The sequence below is a fragment of the Myodes glareolus genome, chromosome 13 (assembly GCF_982192425.1).
Source record: "Myodes glareolus chromosome 13, mMyoGla1.1, whole genome shotgun sequence".
NCBI lineage: Eukaryota > Metazoa > Chordata > Mammalia > Rodentia > Cricetidae > Myodes > Myodes glareolus.
This window is the reverse complement of record NC_142038.1, coordinates 27,526,732-27,548,537: the sequence shown is the minus strand read 5'-3', so window position 1 is coordinate 27,548,537 and position 21,806 is coordinate 27,526,732. Positions and strand designations below refer to the sequence as shown.

The 21,806-nt window shown below is 49.9% G+C and overlaps 1 protein-coding gene across 6 annotated transcripts in view; it reads right to left on the bottom strand.

Moving 5' to 3' along the window:
* Positions 1–2,040: 2,040 nt before the first annotated feature.
* Ndst1 (N-deacetylase and N-sulfotransferase 1) overlaps positions 2,041–21,806 on the bottom strand; it is a 61,009-nt gene continuing 41,243 nt past the window's right edge. For 5 of the 6 annotated variants that reach the window (XM_085699814.2, XM_085699813.2, XM_048419019.3 and 2 more), the window contains exons 4-15: positions 21,000–21,087; positions 19,921–20,075; positions 18,750–18,935; positions 17,758–17,886; positions 16,912–17,094; positions 15,568–15,664; positions 14,228–14,351; positions 12,256–12,430; positions 9,266–9,436; positions 8,674–8,783; positions 7,489–7,591; positions 2,041–6,900 (exon numbers count right to left, since the gene is read on the bottom strand). In XM_085699814.2, the coding sequence (XP_085555940.1) occupies positions 6,781–6,900; positions 7,489–7,591; positions 8,674–8,783; positions 9,266–9,436; positions 12,256–12,430; positions 14,228–14,351; positions 15,568–15,664; positions 16,912–17,094; positions 17,758–17,886; positions 18,750–18,935; positions 19,921–20,075; positions 21,000–21,087 (1,641 nt within the window). In that variant the 3' untranslated portion in view covers positions 2,041–6,780. Of the gene's footprint in view, positions 6,901–7,488; positions 7,592–8,673; positions 8,784–9,265; positions 9,437–12,255; positions 12,431–14,227; positions 14,352–15,567; positions 15,665–16,911; positions 17,095–17,757; positions 17,887–18,749; positions 18,936–19,916; positions 20,076–20,999; positions 21,088–21,806 lie in introns of those variants that run through there. The other variant, XM_048419031.3, reaches the window with a different exon arrangement.

Below are 21,806 nucleotides of genomic sequence, written 5' to 3'. Positions count from 1 at the left end.
GCTAGAGTCATCTGAGGAGGAGGAATTTATTTATTTATAGAGACTGGGTTTTTTAAAGAGACTGAACTTTTAAAGACTCTGGGCCTTTTAAACGTTGACATGTTTTTTTTTTTTAATTATTTATTTATTATGTATACAATATTCTGTCTGTGTGTGTGTGCCTGCAGGCCAGAAGAGGGCACCAGACCCCATTACAGATGGTTGTGAGCCACCATGTGGTTGCTGGGAATTGAACTCAGGACCTTTGGAAGAGCAGGCAATGCTCTCTTAAAATCTGAGTCATCTCTCCAGCCCCCACGTTGACATGTTTTTATATTGTGATTTTAACATTAACCTGCCATCTTAGGGGCAAGAAAAGAAAGGTTATGACTTACTAGTAATGGGTCTGTGTGTCAAGTTTGCAAGGGCTCAGCTGTGTTTGGTGAGACAGTTCTCTTGTCAACTTGACACAAGCTAGGGTTAGCTGAGAAAACCCATCAGACTGGCCTATAGGCAAGCCTGTGGCATGCTTTCTTGACTGACGTTTGCTGTGGAAGGGCCAAGCCTGCTGTAGGCACTGCCGCTAGGCCAGTGGTCCCGGGCATATATGTAGACTGAGCAAGCAGTGGACTATAAGGTGAGTACTGATGTAAACCCCTTTCCCCTGAGTTGCTTTTGGTCACGGTGTTTATCAAAGTGTAAGAGACTAAACTTGACTTCTGCAAGGAACTGTGTCCTCCGGGAGCTTGGGCCACTTGATTAACTGGCTTCCTGAGTGGACGCTTCAGTCAAGGGTAGAGGATCTGATGGACTTGCACCACCAAGCTTTTGGTATTGCACAACTACAAACATCCGGGCAAGGTTTTTCAGTTTTGGTTTTTGTTTTGTTTTTCCTATTTCAAGGAATCTTAGAATTCCGACACAGCATGAGGTGAGGTTGAGCCGAGCCTGCTCAGCACAACCTCAGCCTTGCTCCGAGCAGAGCACAGCTGTCCTAGCCCCTTCCGGTTCTGTGTCTTCCAGGCACAGGCATGGCATCGGCACCATACCAACTGGGTCTGCTCCTGGCAGCACAGGACATCGTTCTGGACAGCGGTGTGTCTCATGATACACGCTACACTTGCTGCTGGCCAACCCATGAGGTTCCTGCAGGTCGGAGTTTGGTGCGCTCCCTTCTCCTCCCAGATATGTCCAGAACACCTGCCCTCTGTCAAGGTGAGGGGAGGGTGTTCTCTGGCATACACCTGGGAGCTTGACTCAGTGTCCCAAAGCTTTCTGAGTAGCAGGGAGTTCCCTGAATACACACTGCTTGATCCTACTCCTACTCCCAGAAGTTCTAGGTGAGTGGGTTTGGACAAGGCACACGGAATGCCCACTTCCCAAGAGGATTCTGGGATTGGGCCTAGCCTCCTGCTGCAGACATCGGGGCAGAGCTTCTGTCCTGGGAAGACTCTGGTCCTCACTAGGATATTTTCAAGGCCGGCAGGGGTGGGAGGAGGTACTTGACAATCATTTTACCTAAGGTTTTTTTGTTTGTTTGTTTGTTTTTGTGGATAATGAGGAACCTATGAAACCTTCTGTCTGAGCCTGGGTCCCTAGAAGAGTTTGCTCAAAATGCCTTGTCCATACCTGCTGGAGGTCAGTCTCTAGGGTCAGGGCCTGGGAATATGCGTCCCAGGCCCATTTTCTAGGTGAGGCCAGCAAATCCAACTCATTTCATATCCTAAAAGACAAGGGAACTACCAATCAAAAAGTAAAAGTGGCATGCCCCTAGTCAAGAAAGAAATAAATGACAAAAACATCTCTAGTCTTTGAGGGTCTTTTGGGGACAGTGGCCACACCTAGCACTCTGGTAACCCTGTGCCCAAAGGCTCTTGGTCATCTGAGACATCACATGGCTGCCCTGGAGCATTTGAAAAGGCATAGATTTAGAACGAAGGGACATGGTCTATCTTGACCAAATCAGGATGCAAATTGAGCAAACATGAGCCATGATGAAAACCTCCCCATCTCCACTTTACTCTGCAGGCAAAGGTCAGACACAAAAACAGGACCAATAGGTACAAACAGAATCCCATTTTATTAGCAGTTAGTTCAAGATTGGACATTAATGGAGGAAAGTTCCCACATTTAACACAACCCAAAACGGCTGGTTCAAGAGCCCTCTTCAGGTGAGCTGGGTAGCATGCCCCCTGCAACCCCTTCCCACCCCTGCAGGGAAGGAACCCTCTGCTTGCTTCCCATACGTGCCCCCCACCCCACTCAGTTGGCCCTCTTCTCTCCCCAGGAAATAACATGAATTTCATGCATGAATTACAAAAAGAGCCCTCTTGCCCGTAAGAAAAGCTAGCTCAGTCATAGAAAACCCTTTCCTCTGATAGCCTCCTCCAGGCCAGGGAGAGAAGAGGGAGAAATGAACTTCTTAGGCAGAAACACTGTGGGGAGAGTCCCCTGACCTTCCTGTTGGACCTCAGCAGAGTGGACACACATGGTCGTTGCCTGGCCTGCTCAGAGCTGGCAAGGGCATCAAGCCAAGAGCCAGACAACCTCAACCCAGCACTGCATGGAAGGCCTGGGGGTGAGGGATAAGGAGCAAACAGCTAACCTCATTTTTTACAGAGTACAGCTGATTCTAGCATGGGCATGTGGAAATCCCTGCTGTAGCCTCCATCTCACTGTATGGAAGGGAAGCTGAGGCCTGGGGAGGAAGCCTGTCACATGACTACCCGCTGTACCGCTGCTCCTCTCACACCTAGAGGCCTTTCTCCATCTAGCCCTTCCTGTCATAGCCTGAGGTCTTATTTCTGCTCCAGTGCACATGGACCATCTAGAAATTGAAGATCCCTGAACCACAGAACAGAAGCAGGGACACCAAAACAAAGGCAGAAAAGGAAAGAGTCGAAGAAACAAGGATGCTGTGTTTGGCATGGGGCAGCCTAGCTCCTCCACGCTGTATACACTCATTCTGACAACTCAGTGCCCAGCCTGGCCTCCCTGGGGTAGTTCCACAGGCCACCCCACTCCGCACTGCCCTCAGACCCTCCCCAATGTGATGCTGCCTCATCAGAGAGCCCTTTCTCCTCCTCCAAGCTGATCTGGCCCTTTCTGCAGATGGTGGTGGGAGGGGGCGCACCTTGGCAGGAGAGAAATGCCACATTAGCACAAAAAGCAAAACTACCTTGAAAACATTGGGCTAAGGGACTAGGAGGAAACAAGTGGATCTGGAATGTGGGGCTTCTATGTGACAATAGACCCTCTGGCCTTAAAAAAATAATACCTTTGGAAGGCTGGGAGTGGTGGCACACACCTTTAATCCCAGCAATTGGGAGGCAGAGGCAGGTAGGTGGATCTCTGAGTTTGAAACCAGGCTGGTTCGTATAGTAATTTCCAGGACAGCCAGAGCTTCATGGTGAGACCCTGTCTCAATAAAGCAAACAAAATACCATTTTGGACTGGGCCTGGTAAGTGCACACATTTAATCTCAGCTCTTGAGAGTCAAGTGGATCTCTATGAGTTCCAGGGCTAGCCTGTTCTACACGTAAATTCCAGGCTAGCCAAGACTACATAATGAGACCTTGTCTCAAACAAACAAAAATCAAACATTTAAAAAAAAAAATCAGATGAGTAGAGGGAAACCTTTTTAGAATTCAAAGAAGCTTTTTAATAAAATACAATGTTCTTGCCCTGACTGGATCCAATCTAAAACCAGGTATAATTGCTGGGGGGTGGGGTAGGGGACCTTTGGATACAGACTAGACAGCAGTTGTTAGTGAGGATGGGACTACTATCTCGGCTGTGGCACTGGCTGATCTGGCAGAAGGCCCTTACCTCTTAGGGCAACAACAGGGATAAACAGTCTCTGCAACTCACTTTGAAAATACATAAATGTACAGAGAAAGAAAACAGACTGGCAAATGCTAACCTCCTTCAGTCCAGATGAAGGGTGGTTGGCACTCAGAACCCAACACTGGGATAAGACGGTTCTGAACTGGCTCTTCCCCTGACATGTCCGTGGGCTCCAGGGTAAGACAGGCCAGTTTTCCTCCACTGAAGTCAGCAGACTCAGAAGCGCCCACTGCTCACACATCAGGGTTTGAAAAGGTCCATTTTAACATCATGCCCTCAGAGGTGCCTGCCCCATAGAAAGCGCTAGAACCTGGAATGACTGAGGCAGTTGTAGATGATCTGCACCCATAAGGCAAAGGCTGCTGGTAGAGACTGGAGAAGGGATGAGGGAATGGCCTGAACAATTGAAGTGAATTTCCTCAAACTCTTTTTTTTTTTTTTTTTTTTTGATTTTTCAAATGCTTCCAGTCATTCTAGTTGAGAGATCTTAGGACAAACTTATCTACTTTCCAAGACCCAATAGCTGCAAGCTGGGGCGGAGTCTCGGTCCAGTAGCAAGAAGGGACATAGTAGCAGCAATAATCTACAGACTTAGAGCAGATGGCAGTCTCCAGGGTCTTAGAAGGGAACAGACCACAGAGAGCATCTCCTCTGTCTGCCAGGTCTCCAATCTGCCTGTTTTCACCTGAAGCCAGAGGCAGAGGCTAATGGAGCTGCACGTTATGCAAGGGCTACTCCAACCACCCTACCTCAGTTCTCACAGGGTCCCAACAGACAGTGACCTTCAGGATACAAGTGCCATCCTCACTGACGGGTGGAAAGTTGGGCTAATGGCACAACTCGGAGTCTGGTTCCAGCTTGCTGGCAGGGTGTCTGAGCATACTCAATCATGTCCTCGGGTACCGTGTATTGAAGGGATCCACAGGCCCCAAGACCCCAAGGAGAAATGTGATTGACGTGCTTTGCACACCAAAACCACGCAAGCAGGTTCCCCTGAGCGTGCAACACTCTCCACATTAGTGGAAAGCTCAAGGACAGACTAGTTCAGAATGCAGACAGCCCTGTCACCAGGATGGATGGACCCTGGAGGCAAGAGAACACAACAGGAAAGCAGTGTGCAGGTCTTGGAAGGGGAAGGCTCAAAGGCACCTGGCTGGGAAAGAGTGGTTTGTCCCCATGTCCTGGAATGACCACAGTTATGACTGAGGAAAATACAGAGCCCTGGAGCACAGTGGGCCTGGAGGCAGTGTGGTACTGGAAGAGCACTGGGCTCAGAATCAGGGCCTGCATTTAGCTCTTGCTACTGCTTCCAACAGCTCTGTGACATTGACCAAGGCCACCTCCCATTTCTGTGCCCACTTCGTGCCCATCTCGGAACCCTTTCAAGTCCAGGGTGCCAGAATGTCCCGGATGCCTGGGAGATACTGAATTGGCAGTTGGGGGTGGGGGTCAGGGAAAGGCAGCCCAACCTCGGTGACTTCACATTGTTAAAGGGGGACAGGAACAGAACCCAAACAGAAAACAGTCAGAGACCCTGTGTTTGCAGGGTCTAGAGACAATTCTGTGGGTCCTTGTGGGCAACCCCCTCCCAGGCAGCCCCCAACCTAGCACCATGTGAGGGGGGAGGACAGCTCAGGGCCTCAAGTCTCCCACCCCAGCCCAGCTTTTCCCTGTGGCCCAAACACCCCAGGGCCACTAGGCTTGTAAACCCAGACTTCCTGGAGAGAGTTGGTCTTCCTTTCCATCTTACCATCTCTATTCCCTCTGTGGGAGAGGGGAAAAGGACCCTGCTGGTCATCTTCCTGAGGCCTAGACTCTTGCAGAAACATTTGCCTTCCCTTCCAACTCATTCTCTAGCATTAAGATATGACACCCTTTAGGGCTTGCCACCATTGTGTATGACTTAATTAAAAACAAACCCAACCAAAAAAAAATATAATATATATATACACATTATATATATATATATATATATAAAACACAGTGCGACCCCAGCACCCAGGGTATAAACTCTGGCACCAAGAAAAAAAACACAAAATATTAAAATACTTTAGCTTCTTAGTATTTGGGAGGTTAGGGGGGTCTCTGGGGACCCTCGGCCACAGGCTGCTGGGCCGAGGCAGTGACTGTAAAGTGATGTATATACACGGGAGCACGGACACTGGCAGACTCCTGACACGCCTCAGCCTGTACCACAGGAAACACCACAGTTCACCCAGGTGAACAGGGCAGGGCTAAGGCCCATGTCTCCAGGCCCAGTGGCATGGCAGTGGCCCAGGGCCTGTAAGAGACCAAGAGCACTAGGTGGGCACTACCGGGACCAGAGAGTCTCTCCCCTGAAGGGAAGAAGAGATGTGGTAATATTAAATATGTCATATGTCCTCTCAAGATGGCCACCCTCACATCCAATCCAATGAGTGCATCTGGGCGTCCAGCTAATCCCTGGCTGAGACTGGCTCAAAACCCACAAGGACATGCCCAGTCTTTCTCCCTAGTTGGGCAGAAGGCCCAGCTGCATTATTCTCCCTTACTGCTTGGAGGACAGGGAAATATGGCAGCTAATACTGAGGGGACAACCTGCTGGAGCAGGGGGCAATGTGACCAAGGAAAGGGCAGGGATGGCAGAACACAGTGAGGGACAGGAGAGAATCTCCAGGACCCCTCCTACCAGGAAATGACCTTCCACCAATAGGAAGTGGTCTCCCCAGGCAGGGCAGCTGCAAACGGAACGGACCTCTGGTACCAGAGAGATCCCATAGGCCACACATTCAGCAGTAGATGCTCGGAGACGCTGCAGATCTGCCTGGGCTTCCGGCCCCATGGGCCTTAGCAGGGTATTGCTCGTTGCTTTTGGCTGGCCGGGCCCAGCACCCTTCTCGGCAGGTCAGTCTGGCTCAGTGTGAGGCAGGACATCCCTGCTAACACAAGCGTTCTGTCTGGCTGTGGTGGCCGAGGCTACCTGGTATTCTGGAGGTCCTCACGCAGCCAGGTGGGCAATGTCTGGCCCATCTTATACAGCAGCTTAGAGAGCTCGATGTTGTGGTCCCGGTAGTAATCCTTTAGGAAGGCTCGGGACTGCAATGGGAAGGAAGCTCAGGTCAGGAGCGACATGCCAGCAAAAACACAACCCCCTCCATAACACCACACTCTATCCTGTCCCAATCCTCTTTAAAGAGAAGCCCCCAGAGAAAACGCTTGTGTAGGAGGAGCACCAAAACATAGTACCCAAGGTCAAACCCATAAGAGCGAGGAAAACATTCATCAAAACTAAAGGAAGATACAATCTGTGACCTTCCCTGAATGTGCTTTCACACAGTGTTCTCCCTACAGGGTGGCCTACTTCTCCCTTTCACAGGTCCAAATCCTGGGGTCCCCTCCCCCATAACCACAGCCCTGTGTCGGCACCCCTGCCTTGAACTCGGCTTCCTACTGTGTGGAGGACATGCATAGTATCTGCTTTACCCATGGAACCCACAGTGCTACCCTTGCTAAAAGGTAATAAACACTTACTCGACTAAAGTGATGCTGACCTCCAGGGCCCAACGCCTATTTCCTTCTCTAGAGATAGACTACTATGCAAGAGGTCTTAAGGTCACTGCCATAGTCAAGAGTAAAGGTTTAAAGGCCTCCCCAAGAGGGATCCCTCCCACTCGGCCCACTTACATCCAAGTCCATCTCTGGGTATTTCCGTCCCTTGCTTTTGCCCAGACACTTGGTTTTTCCTCCTTCAAGCAGTTGGCACCAAAATCCTTTCTTTGGATCAAACCTGAAGAGGGTGGAAGCCCAAGGGTGAGTGGTCTGGTCTCCCTCCTCAAGGCCATGTCCTTGTCCTGGTGTGCAGGACATCGCCTTCCCTGGCAGTGTGACTCTGCAGGCTGACACGTGCCATTGGTAGCTCAAGTGTTGCCTGGGGTATACTGCCTTTCTCCCAGGAAAGGCTCCTCAATGCTCTAAGTCACTCTGGTCCAGGTTAAGCAGCTCCAGTTCTTCCCATAACCCCTCTGGACTCTTTCCAGTCCCAAAGAATCCTGAGAGACATTTTCTGAGCAACCCCTAATAGTGTAGAATAGGATTTCCTGATTATTTTTGTGTTGAACCCAAGATTTCTTTAACCCCCACATTTCAAGATGGCAGTAGTCACAAAGAAAACACATGTTACATTCCAGGCGTGGAGCCCAGAGCACCACGCATACTTTCTCATTCAATCCATCAGTCTTGGGAGGCGGGAGTTAACCTCCTTATCCTTATCCCCAGAACAACAAGTGGAGGCTCCAGAACCCAGAGGACTTGTCAAAAGGCACAGAACTCAGAGATAAAGGAAACAAGTCAAGATGGTCCTATTTGGTCCTAACCTCTATCAGTAACGAAGCAGCCTACGCTCAGGAGTGTTGTAGCTTCCTGCCTCCAGTATCCTTAACAGCGAAGAGGTAATACTCCCAAGAAAGCAGCCAATGAGGGTAAGTTTATTCCTCCTACTCTTGGGACTCCTCCTGGGACTGAACATGCCACCTGGATGTAACACAGCCCCTGGAACCCAGGCTGACGCTTACTGCGGGAGCTACCTCACCGAGACAAAAGACTGCACTGAAGAGATTCCTCCAAGCTGGGCTGAGCACAGGAGATCCATCACTCCCTTTACCTAAGGCCAAAGCATTACTGGAATGACTTAAGCCATCTTAACATTTGCTTTTCTGCTAAGAGTCACCATCAGGGAAGAGCCGCATGTTCTCTTACTAACTTACAGCAACTCTAGGTCTCTCCCAGTCATTCAAGTCTCTATTTCCTTGGCCCACACTCTGGACCAGGGAAATTGCCTCATGGCAACACTTGCCTCAAAGCAACACTTACGCCAAGGTTTTGTGGTAGTCAACGGTGCTGGTCACCCCGAGGAATTTCTGCACCGTGTCCATCACTTTGGCAGGTTCTGTTCTCAGGAGTTTGCCATCCAAGACCAGGATCTGAGACAAGAAAAGGGGAAAAGGCTAGCTGGACTTGCTTTCATCCCAGTAGCAAACTGTCCATGCCCACTGCAGCAGGAATGGCCTGGCTACAAACACAGGGTCCTGAGCATCCCGAGTTTACTTCCTACTCCTGACATCCTCTACCAAAGGTATCCCTGCTCAGTCCCTGCTCACTGCCTGCTCTCCATCTTGCTCTTTCCCAGAGTTTAAGCTATTAGCAAAGCATCCCTGCTCCTCACATCCCTACAGGACACCTATTGTAGCCTCCTGCAAAGCCTCCAGCCCACACTGTTCTTCTGCTCCAGTCTTCAAGGCTTCTCTAAAAGATGTCCTGTGATCTAACCCTGCCGACCCTCCACTCGGGCTTCCCTTCCACCACCACACCCTGGCTCCTCCTCCTTCCTAGTCCCCCACAGGGCTTTCCAGGTCCCCTTAAACTAAGGCCACTCCTTTTCCCAAGAGGCAGGGCAGATAGCTACCTGGTTGGCATGGAAGGCGCTGAGCCAGCGTTCAATATGCGTGGCATACCAGCCAGGGACCAGGCAACGGTTCTGGAGGGCACGCAGCTTTGCAGATGCATCAGGGCCAGCTGTGATCACCTCATGAAAGGTGTACTTTAGGGCCACTGGGTCATCGTGGGCTCGCTGGTGCTGCAGGCAAGGGAAGAAGATGAATGCATCACAGGTGGAACAGAAGCAAGCTGGTGGCCTAGGCTGATGTCCTGCTTCTGCCTCACTGCTTTAGATCAAAGAGTCATCAACCCCAGAGTCCCAGGTTCTACATCTCTGCAAGCTAGGAAATATAATACACCAACTTCCCAAATGCTCTTAATTGGCATAGTCTCTGAGATTCCTGCCACTCCAGGGACCTGCTAACCAACAAGTATCAACATCGATGTGGTTTTCTTTACACTGACTCCCATTTCTCGAGACACAGTCTCATATAATCCATGCTGGTCTAAAATTTACTGTGGATAGCATTGGATGGCCTTGTGACCGTGAACTTCTGATTCTCCTACATTCTGAGCACTAAGATTACAGACACGTGTTACCACATCTAGTTTTGTGCAGTGCAGAGCTCAAACCCAGAGCCTTGTACACACTAGGCAAGCATTCTACCAACTGAGCTAAATCCCCGGCCCTCATTTTTCCTTTTTACAACAATTTACTAAAATCCAAACAACAAGAAAACCCTTGACATATCCTTTATAAAATGGAAAACTAGAATCAGTTGTAACATACAGAAAATGACTATTGATAAAAAGCAATTAATAAGATAAAAATGCAACCATATTCACAAATGCAGGAGAGAAGAAAATACCTGCTTCAAGCCCTGCATTCAAAGCCACCATCCTTGCTGAAACAGAGTGTCACCTACTAGAAAGGACATGAGAGTCTCTTCCACCAAAAGCAACATTGCCCTTGATAGACACTGAATGGACAGAAATCATAGAAGAGAGAAATGTCAGGTTGACCCACCTGTAAAGCCATCAGCAGATCTCAGAAGTCAGAGGCCAGGGACTTGCCCGTGTTAACTGACTCTGATCGAGAATCATGCACAGTCCAAGGCAGGAGAGGCAGGCAGTGACGTATATAAATGTACAGAACAACCTCTGCTCCTCCTTACTTTCTGAAGACAGCTCAGTTCCCTTCCTCTCCTCCCAGTACCTTCTGATATCCTCCTAAAATGAAGCAGCCTCTTTCTCCTTATAGCACTTACTCCCCAGACCATCGACAGGAGAAAGAAAAAGGCCTTAGGTGTATAAGACCTGTATTCAAAATGCCACATGTGATGGTGAATCTTAGTTGCCAACATGACATAATCTGAAATCAACTAACAGGCAAGAGGCAAAGAATACCCACGAGGGATTGTCTTGATGAAGTAATGTGAAGTGGGAAGACCCGCCCTAAATGTGAGCAGTACCTCCCAGCGGCAGCCTTGATAAAAAGAGGAAGAGTAAGTTTGCCTTTTGCGTATCTGTTTTCACTCCCATTGGCAAGTTCATCTACCCTGCTGCTGCTACCACTGCTGCTACATTTCCTCTGGCTTCCAAATGCTGAATTCTTAGCCGTTCCAGTGTGCCACTACTCAGACTCTATCATGTACCAATCCAATAAACCCTTTATATACATATTCATTCCATAGGTTCCGTTCCTTTAAAGAACTCCATTACACATGAAAGCTGAGTAAAGAAGCCCTGCTCTCTCCCCCTTCTCTCTCTCACACACACACACACACACACACACACACACTCTCTCTCTCTCTCTTTCTCTCTCTCTCTCTCTCTCTCTCACACACACACACACACACACACACACCCTTGTCAGCTTTATAGAAAACTGCTATACAGTTGAAGGGAGGCTGCAAAGTTGTTCCGTCATGCCCACCAGACAGGACTGAGAGGGCACATGAGCAGCCTTCTAGCTACCCACGCTGTGCTGAAGCAGATGTACCCACAGAGGAAAGAGACACTGCCTGCTGCACTCTGAGCTTCCCATAAAGACAAAGGCCCTGGAAATGGCAAGACAAGGGATGAACCAGCATCCTAAAGAACAAGAGAAGGGGGGCTCCTTTCTCACAACCACAGGCTCAAGATGAGAGTTCTAAGAAATCAAGAGAAAAGAAAAACACTGTACAAGACACAGGATTCAGCAAGGCCCCAGGAAGCAGCCACTACAGCATGAAGTAAGGAGGTTCAGAAGGTGGCAAAGAGCCACTGAAAGTGGCTAGGCGGGAAGAAGCCTCCCCGGCCAGGACAGTGTGTACTTCCCAGGTGACCAGAGGCTGAGGCCCTGCTGCCCCACAGCATGAAGATCAAACCCAGTCTGATGGTTTGATGCACGTAGCCAGAAACGTAGTCTCAGGCACCAAGGCTGCTCAGACTCAGACATGGTGCTTGCAGTGTGGTGTACTCCCAAAAAGGAGCAGGAGGACAGGAGAGGAAACCCCTCCTAGCCCCATGCCAGGGTGAAAAGCATTCCCATGAGCCCAGTGGAATACACGCAGAAGTCTAGCCAGGCACAGAAACTCAGGAAGCCCTGGAGCACACACCTGCCACGGCAACAGGGAGGTCGCTGTCTACAGCTCATGTTGCATCACAGGTGGGAGCTGCCTTCTTAGATCACCCTAGGAGGGCTTTATCCCACCTGAGTCCCTGCTCCCAACTACCCCTCACAGGTAGGAAACCATAGCAAGCTTAACCAGACGGCTGCTTTGGGGATCTAGGCTGTCTCTGAGTCCACTCAGCCTCTGCCTTGTATGGCTATCAGAGATCAAGGCAGGGCCTGGTAAAGCCTGGAGTGGGCAGGTAGAAGATGACATTCGATATCAATCCTGCCTGTCACTACCACCAGGCCAGACGCATCACACACCAGGCGAGTGCCCACCAAGTGGCGCTTGTTCAGTGCTGGTTGGGTAAATGTCATATAGATCCACACCCTTCCTGGGGACACAGCCCCAACCCACTCACCTGGTACCAGGAGTAAGCTCGGTCGGCTGGATTGATGAGGATGGTGAGGATCTTGGCCTTGGGCAACAGGGTAGCTGCCCGCCGTGGTGCCACTTCTGAATCAAAGTAGTTGGCACTTTTCTCAAAGTAGAAGTCAGAGGTGGTGTTGGAGGGAATAGGGAAGAACTCCATGTACCTGTAGGAAGCCCAGGGGCAGGGCTTAAGGCCAAATCTCGTAAGCCAGGGACCCTAGGAATGCAGTGACAGGGTGGGGATCCCTGAGGTGGAATTTCCTCAAAAATGAAGCAAAGTGCACTGCTCCACGCAGCAAGGACTTGCCTCTGATAGGGGTTTTGGGAGGAACTGCCACTTGGCAGTCTCCTATCCCAAATTCATTTTTTTCTGGTGGGCATCTTAGAATCAAAGACCTGGAGATTCTTAAAAGGGTGGTGTGGAAGCAGGGCAGTGGTGGTGCACGCCTTTAATCCCAGCACTCGGGAGGCAGAGGCAGGAGGATCTCTGTGAGTTCGAGGCCAGCCTGGTCTACAAGAGCTAGTTCCAGGACAGGCTCCAAAGCTACAGAGAAACCCTGTCTCAAAAAGCAAAAAAACAAAAACAAACAAACAAAAAAAACTGTAGTGTGGGTTGTGAGGCATGGGGAGGGGACCATGCAGCTCCACAGATAACCTGCCGGCCCTGACTTCTTTGGGGACAAACTAGGCTCGGAGTGACTCGCATCCAGGAAGAACAAGTCCAAGGAGATGGATGTCCTCGGCCACCTCTGGGCCTGGGGTAGTGTTCTGCTGATATCTTTAGCCACTCCACCTCCTCTCTCTAAACTGCTGAGGGTGAGCACAGCTTTCCATCTAAGGTCCTACCTCCCACCCAAACAGAACAGACTCTCTTGGAGATACTGAAAAGGAAATGAAGTACATCCTAACTGAAAGTTCACATTTCTTCAATGTTCCCAAGGACCTTTAAACAGAATCCCCTAGGACCTATCAGACCTTCAGGCCCCACCCCAGACTATCTGTAAAACCAGTCTTGGGAATGGGGCCAAGAAGTCAGCCTCTCTTGTTTTAGGCCTGACTTTCTCCATCTGTAATACCTGACCTGAGAATGCTCAGAAAACTTGTTTCCTAAGCTTGTAGTATCCAGCAATCAACTCCTTAACCTCCCTGGCAGAAGTATCCCCACAGTTGCCCACTGGATGCTGTGTGCATGCGAGTGTGCAGTGGCTCACCCCCATTTCCTTCTAGAACTCCAAAACACTGGCCTGCACTAAGACATCTGGCCACAGGGGCTTTAGGTAAGAGTCAGGAATGTAGACTGAAAGGAGGGTAAACATGGACAGATGATGTATGGCAAATGAAAGAAAACAATGTGAAAAAGAAATCAAAAGACAAACACAGAGTCCCATAATTTCTGCACCCAGGGAACCCACTAATCAGTAATGCATAATGGCAGAACATGCTCACACGAGACTTATAAAAGGCAGGAAAGTTACAAATGGAAAGACTGGAGGGTGACAGCAGCCCATGCTAGCCTCCTATATGGTGCCCTCTTGGGAAAGTTCTGGTGGGAAGTGTCAATCTACTGCCCCAGAGAGCTCCTAGAAACACATGGGAATCCCTCTCCCTGCAGACGGCCACAGGCATAGGAAAAGCCAGTCAGAATACCCGACTGTCACTGGCAGACGAGTCACATGGGTGCAACCCTTCCTCCTTGAGGATTCTGTTTCTAGGCAGCCAGGGAGGGGCTGGATGCCCACTCAAGCTAGCTCTGACCCTGGGCAAAGGGCTTCCTCATCCAGTGTCCTGTTTGTCACAACACTGTGGCAACATGACTCAACGGTCACTGAGCCATGTCCCTGTTTACAGGAACTTCAGCTGCGTGTGAGCAAGCACCAGCTGCTTCCTGCTGTGATCACAATGGCCACTCCAGCTGGCTCCGTGATGGCCTTCCTGTCCTGCTGCAGACAGAGGCCACTTACCAGTCGATGCCTTTGTGATAGTTGTGGCCATTAAAAAACTGGATCTCCTCAAAGGTCTCGGAGCTGGGGTAGTTGCTGCTGAGGTCCGGGTGCATGCCCAGGAACAGGTAGAGAGCCGTGGTGCCTATGAGAGGGGACAGCTGAGACCTCAGCCCAGCCCCCAATAAGACAAGAGTACACCCTGGGCCTGTCTTTCCCAGTCACTGGGAAAATCCCTTCCCTTCTGGAGTCTAGTTCCCTCATGAGTATAATAAAAGGTGCACTAAATGCAGACCTTAAATGTAAGGTCTATATACAACTATTGGGTCCTCCCCTCCCGGATACCTTGCATCTATCACGGGATTCTTCACCGCTAAACAAGGACTCGCCCTCAGAGGCTTTCTTGCCACCTCACTCCCAGCCCAGTTACCTGCTGTCTCCTCAGAGCCTCAGAACTAGGCGCTTCCTGCTTGTATTTTCTAGCTCTGGGAACAGCCCAGGGAAAAGGAAGCGCCAACCCTTCAGGGTTTGGTCACAGGAAGCTCTTGCTCTCCTCACTTCTTTTTATTGCTGGTTTTTGTTCACTTGCTTTGCTTTTTGACAGAGTCCTGATACGTAAAGCAGGCAACTTCAAACTCAAGATCTCCCTGCTCGGCTTTCAGAATGCCAAGATTTACAGGCATGGGGCACGATGCCCAGACAGTATCGAACTCTCCAGAAGCCAGGAAGTCCAGGCCCACTACCCCTCTTGTTGGTGTCTCTCCGCCATGGTCCCTTCTCCTCTTTGAGGGGACCTTTTGTTCATTCTTGGGGTGCTTTCTGTGTAACAGCACACCAGGGAGAAACTCTGAAGCTTGGCGACTGTGAAGCTTCAGGGTTGCAGATCAGGTCTCAAGACCTGGAACTATCACTTCCCAACCATGCTGCAGAAAGTCAGTGAACTTTCCTTGTCTATAAAAAGGAACACCTACCTGTCCTTACAGAACTGAGTGGAAAGCAAATGCTTAGCAATCATGCGAGTGTGTCTTTCCAACAGACATGACTAATGGATCACAGTCCTCTGCCCTGATCCAGTTTTACCTAGCACTGCTCAAATTTGCAAAGTAGATGAACAAGATATCCTTCCTGCCTTGTCTCAGAGACTCCTAGGGTGCTGGGGTGTTCTCTGAGACTGTGGTTCGAACTCCTCTGCTCTCTGCTCCCACAAAGACAGACAACTCATATTTGTCCCCATGTTGCTCCCATTTCTGGTAAAAGGAGATAGAATACTTAAGACTGAGACCCAATCAAGATGGTCCCCAGAATTCTATGGCTGAACTAACAGGCACAGGGGAAGCTGGGTCAAGGGTCAAGAGACCTGCCTGTTTTCTGGGGGCCAATGATGAGAAGCTTTGGAAAGCGGTCACATGTCTTCTCCTTAGACCAGATGTCTTTGTGGCGTTTGTCCTCACAGGGATCCTAAAACAGCAATGGAAAGGATATGAGGGAGGCCTAAGGACCAGGAATGAACTCCCTCCATATGTGGCTATGTCTTTGTTTGTTTGTTTGTTTGAAACCAGGGTCTCACCATGTAACCCTGGCTGGCCTGAAAGTCACTACGTAAACTAGGCTGGCCTCAAACTCACAGAGATCTTCCTGACTCTGCCACCCAAGTGCTGAGCTAAAGGCATGCGCCACAACTGTCCAGCAGGTACGTGTCTCCTAACCACCCTGTGCTCTTGCTGCATCCTCACCTTCCAATACCACTCTGTGACAGATAGGGACCATTTCTGGTTAGCGCTATAATCCCATCAAGCCTGGCAAATGGCCAGCTATGTGGTCATCACTAACAGGAACTCACAAGCATTTGTTGACTTTAACTGCACAGGCTATGCCTGAATCCAGGGTTCACCAAACTTGCCCTGCGGGACAGAATAAACCCCTTGGGAAATGTTTAGTAAACACGGTAGGCTTACAGTACTCTCAGGTCTCCGCTGCAGTGACACAGAAGTGGCACAGACAGGCACACAAGAAGCGTGACTGGGTGCCAACAAAGCCTTCTTTACACAGACACACCACAAGCCAGAGTTGGCCCAGGAGTAAGTGTGTGGATCCCTGGCCTGAGTCCAGCTTCAGCCTCCAATTTTTAGTAGTACCAGTATAGATTTTCCCAAAGACTGCCCTAAACCTTCCCTCAGCCCATTTACTAGTAGCTTAGAGCCTGCTGCAATTGAAGGAGATGGCATGAATGGCCACTAGGTAGGGCAGACTCTCTATATACTTTGTCTACACTAGTCTTACCCCAAGTTTTTTGTTTTTGTTTTCATAAATGTGCATTAGTGTTTTGTCAGCATATGTGTCTGTGTGAGAGTGCCAAGTGCCCTGAAACTGGAGTCACAGACAGTTGTGAGTTGCCATGTGGGCACTGGGAATTGAACCTGGGTCCTCTAGAAGAGAAGCCAGTGCTCTGAACTGCTGAGCCATTTTTCCAGCCCTTACCCACAGTTCCTAAAGGCTCTTTTCCAAGGCTGCGCATGAGTGTGTATGCGCAGAGTTTATGGGAAGGGGTAGGAGCATACACAGTGTGTAAACATATTGCACCTATGTGTGCCCAGGAGTGTGCACACACTGCTGAGGGAGTGTGAAGTGTGACGGCTGCGCCTTGGGCCTATGCCTGAGAACAGAAGGCATGGTGCTGCAGCAAGGCACCTTGCCACTCTGCCCACCTGCCATAGTGGGTCCTTCTCCTCAGAGAAGATCTGGAAGTACTTCTGGGCCAGCTGCACAGGAGGCAGCGTCTGCAGCCTCAGGTTGGTCCAAGAGTGCAGAAAGCGCACCAGGTGCTTGAAGGTGTATAGCCCAAGGCGGTCATTTCCATAGTTGGACAAGTGCGTCATGAAGATGCTGATCTGTTTCGGGGAAGGAAGAGGGCGGTGAGGCTGGTTCAGCTTCTGAGCCACCCAAAGCCCCACCCCCACCCCCGTTACTGGCCACTGACACCCAGGGGAAGGTACACTGGGACTACCAACAAACTGGGTGACCTTGAGCTATGTTCAGCCAAGGAAAACCCAGGTCTAAGTGACAGCTTGAGGGAAGGAAGCTAGCCTGGGCAGGAGTTATTTGCACTGTTTTATAAATCAGGATGGGGAGTTTACATGGAATATGAAGAACATGCAGTTCACAAGGCTGGGAATAAAACACATTTTATAATGTTAGAATAGTTGGTTCCACTTACAAATAAGAAAAAAAAAAGGCCCAGAAAGGTCCAACTGAAACAGGTGTGGTGTGCACATGTATGTGTCTGTGCATGTACACACACACAAAGAATAGAAAGAGAACATAAAGTGCTAACATTTCTATATAGAAGTGCAGAATTACAAAAGAGAAAACACCCGTGCTTTTGTCTGGGCCACACAACGGAGGAGGCCAGCACCACAACTGGACAGTGGACCTACCAGTTTCTGGGCCCCATGTCAACCTATGCACTCTTCCCCAGCTCAGGAAGCCTCCTAGAATACAGACAGGCTGTCAGCATCCTCCCTCATACTGGCCCTAGGCTGAAGAGCACTCACGGGATTGAGGAGCACAGTGAGGAAGAGTTCGCCCCCATTGATGATCTTGTCCAGCTCACTGGAGCCTCCAGGGTATTCGTTGTAGAAGATGGTATGTGTGAAGAGGCCACAGGTTTGCCGAGGGAGGACCTAGGAGGGAGTGGTAAATGGGACATGGTATCTCCAGTCATGGTCCAGAAAATAAGGCTGCTTCCTCAGGACAAAGGCTGGAGCCTCCTTGGAAAGATGCTCCCCTATGAGGCCACAAAGCCCTGACTCCTGGGAGTCCTTTCCAAGGGCTCTGCAGCCTGCAATGTGCCCAGGTGAACCATTATCTTTGCCTTATACCTCATTGCTATTCTCTACAAAAGAAACAGATCCAAAAGTAAAATGGAAATTTGTTCCATTTGCAGCAATTGACCCTCTAACACAGCACCACGGGAGCTCAGAGCCTCAGCTAGTCTACTAGCAGGCATGAACTGATGTGACTACATGTTGTCTTGTCTTCCTTCTGGAAACCAGGCCCTGAGAACAGGGAATGAACACGTCTATGTCTCATAACTACCTCATGCCCAGAGTTAACACAAATCCCAGGGCTAGCCTGGACTATGAGACCCTATCTCAAAATAAATAAAGAAAGGAAGGATGGAGGAAGGACCTGCACGTGATTCCCAGCACTCACGTCAGGTACCTCACGACCACCTGTAACTCCAGAGGCCAGAAGGATCTGATACCTCTGCAGGTACCTGCAACTCTTGGGCGTACATGCACATACACACACACACACACAAATGAAAATGTGCTTTGAAAAAGAAACAAAGAAAGCAAGCTTTCCTGACCCGGTCACAGAAGCTAAGGACAGCAATCTGCTCTCCCTATGATGGAACCTCTGAGGCAGAACAGCAGCAGAAACTGGCTCCAAACCCCCAAGTCAGCCAATTGCAGCCATGCCTCCTAGCACAGTGTGCAGCCCCATAATGACAATGCCCACCATGACCCTCCCAGCCACTTGCCATGATGCCATTGTGGATGAAGCCACGGCGGTAGCGGGCGGGCTTCAGATGGGGGTACTCCTCTGTGCTGGTCACACGGATGTTCCACACCTGCTTCCAGGCCTCGTACAGCTGCACATGCACAGGGTACACACCGGAGTGGTGGGGTGCCACTGCGTACCCCATGTCTGTGGGAATGCCGTGCTCCTGGGGAGAGGATGACCCAGGCAGGATGAGAATGGGGGCCTTTCCCTTTGGACCTTGTTTCTCTTTTTTAGAATACAAGACAAAAATCAAAAATCAAAGGCTAAAATGGCAGGGCATGTGGTCTCAGCCCATACATGCAGATGGGGAAACTGAGGCCTGGAACAGAAAGGAAGGGACTCAGATTCTCAAAACAAGTAACTAGCAAAAATGAGCCTAGATTAATTTCCAACTGGTTAATAATAAAAAAAAAATGAGCCTAGAACTTGAGTGTTCCAAAACTATCTTTTTTTGGGGGGGCAGGGGGCGTTGAAAACAGGACAGGGTTTTTCTGTGAAACAGTCCTGGCTGTCCTAGAACTCGTTTTATAAACCAGGCTGGCTTCAAACTCACTGAGATCCGCCTGCCTCTGTCTCGCATGTGCTGGAATTAAAGGCGTGCGTCATCACCACTCGGCTCTGACTCTCATTCAGTACAAACGCCGGGCACCTAGCTCAGAGCACTCATGTTCCGCTGTCTCCTGTTTGGCTAGTGTGTCCAAGCTGATCTTTTGTGTAGACCTCTCTTAAGTAACTCTGCCAGCTCTCCAGAGGTCCCACCCTGGACCCAGGAAATAAACAGACCTCAGCATGAGTCCTTAGGTGACAGCCTGAGCCTTAGTTTCTTTGATTTGGGGCTTTGTTTTTTGCTGTTTTAAGACAGGGTCTCATGTAGCCCAGACTGGCCACAACTGATCCTCCTGCCTCTGCCTCCCAAAGGCTGGGATTCCAGGCATGTACCACCAGGCCCGGTGAGCTTTAGTTTCCTGTCTATAAAGAGGGCCTGCCCTCTTGAGGTGTCCAGGAGACACTGGCTACCAGGGCAGCTCACCCCAGGCTCTGGCACAGAAACACATCTATGAAACTGAACTGCACGGCACTGAGAGGCAAGTGAAGCCCAGCCCAGCCCCTGATCCCCCCAGCTCTGTCCCCTAGGGAATCTTACTCACGACAGCGAACTTCTTGTTCAGGGCCATCTGCTCAGCCAACACAGACTGGTTGTGGAATAGGTGGGGCTGCATGTGGCTCCACATGTGGGGGAACCACCAGAACTCTTTCACGTAGGACAGCAGAAGATCATCCCCAGCATCCTCGGCATCGGTACCTAAGGCAGTGGCATAGTGTCTATTACCAACTCTGATGGCCCTGCCTAGAACTCCAGAAACCATCCTCACTGAGGGCTGTAGTCCTGGTTCCCGTTCACTTGCCCAGCATGTGAAGAACCTGGAAGAACCCGCAACCTCATCCCGGCTACTGCAAACAAAACGCATGATATTGGTGGTCAGGCTGGGGAAGGACAGTCATCTGTGCTTTCACTTTCTATGCTACATATTTCTGGAACATTCTTAAAACTCTATCCATTTCTGCCACGCAATGACAATGAAATGGAATGAAAAGGCCATGCCTGACAACCTGAGTTTAGTTCCCAGGATCCAGAGAGCGGAAGGAGAAAATCAATTCCCAACTTGTCCTCTGACCTCCACTCATTATGAACACAAACGTATGTATACATAGGTATATACACAAAAAATAAAAATATAATAAAAGCTTTGTTTGTTTTGGCTTTGTGCGGTTTTCAAGGCAGTGTTTCTCTGTGTAAGAGTTCTGGCTATCCTGGAACTCACTTTGTAGATAAAGCTGTCCTCAAACTCAGAGATCCACCTGCCTCTGTCTCCCAAGTGCTGGGATTAAGGCATGAGCTGCCACTATCTGACTAAGCATTTTTTTTAATTTAACTAATATCTTTATAAGTGGAAATCATTTTGAAAGGTAAGGGTGATGAGGAGACAGGAGGAAGAAGATACATAGCCCAGGACTGCACAGGCTGTCAAGCGTATGGAAACCTTGTTGTTGCTATTACTGTCCCCAGATGCCCTCTGCTGGGACATTCCTTGTGGACCACGGACTCTGGAGTCACTCCCCACTCCCACACAGTATATCTGGTGCCCTTGTAACAGCAATTCAGGTGGCAGGCTGGGAGAAATAAAACAGTTGTGCGGAGAGCAGGGATAAACCACCACATACATACCTGTGTGGAAGAATTTCCCTGAGTAGCCCAGGTTGAAGGTGAAGTTTGGGATGTGTGTACGAAGTTCATTCTGTGTATCAAACAGGGCCTAGGACAGGCAGAGGAGAGGCAGCAGTGAGGGGAGGTCAGGTCAGATTCCTCCCACTGAGCATCTGATTGGTATCCTGTTAGAACAAGACCAGCTACAAAACTCACAGGACCCAACACAGGGCTGTCAGTAAAGCTCTGTGATGGAGCCTTTGCCTCACACCTGAGGACTGGGTTCCATCTCCAGCACAGACCCCGAGATGCACGTGTTGATCCCTTGCTCCAATGCTAGGACCATCAAGCAGATGACAGCAGGCCTCAGTTACAGAGGGACTGCCTCAGCATAATCTCTGTGGAGCAACCCAGGCTCCACACCTAAGAAGCCGTCCCCCTGCCATCTTCTACACTGGACTCTGGCTTGAAACGCCCTGAGCTCCAGCCTGGATCAGCAATACAAGCCTGAGAAGCTTTTGAATTTCTTAGGCCTTAACTGCAAAAGGGGACCAGAAGATCTCTGCCCTCATGGGGCTCTTCAGACAAGTGAGATTGGTCTGTGAAACTACAGGCTTGTGGTGGAAAAGTGATGGGGAAAGAGAGCTACAGTCACGGCTGACACCGTGAGCACCAATATCTCCTCAGGAGAATGCAGACTAGATCAAAAGATCCTGGCCCTTCCAAGGACATCCTCTGTGTTCTGGGTGCAGTGATCCTGAGTGACCACATCTAGCACCAATGGGAGTCCACGGAAGGGCTGACCTCTGGGCCAGGACTGCACTGCTC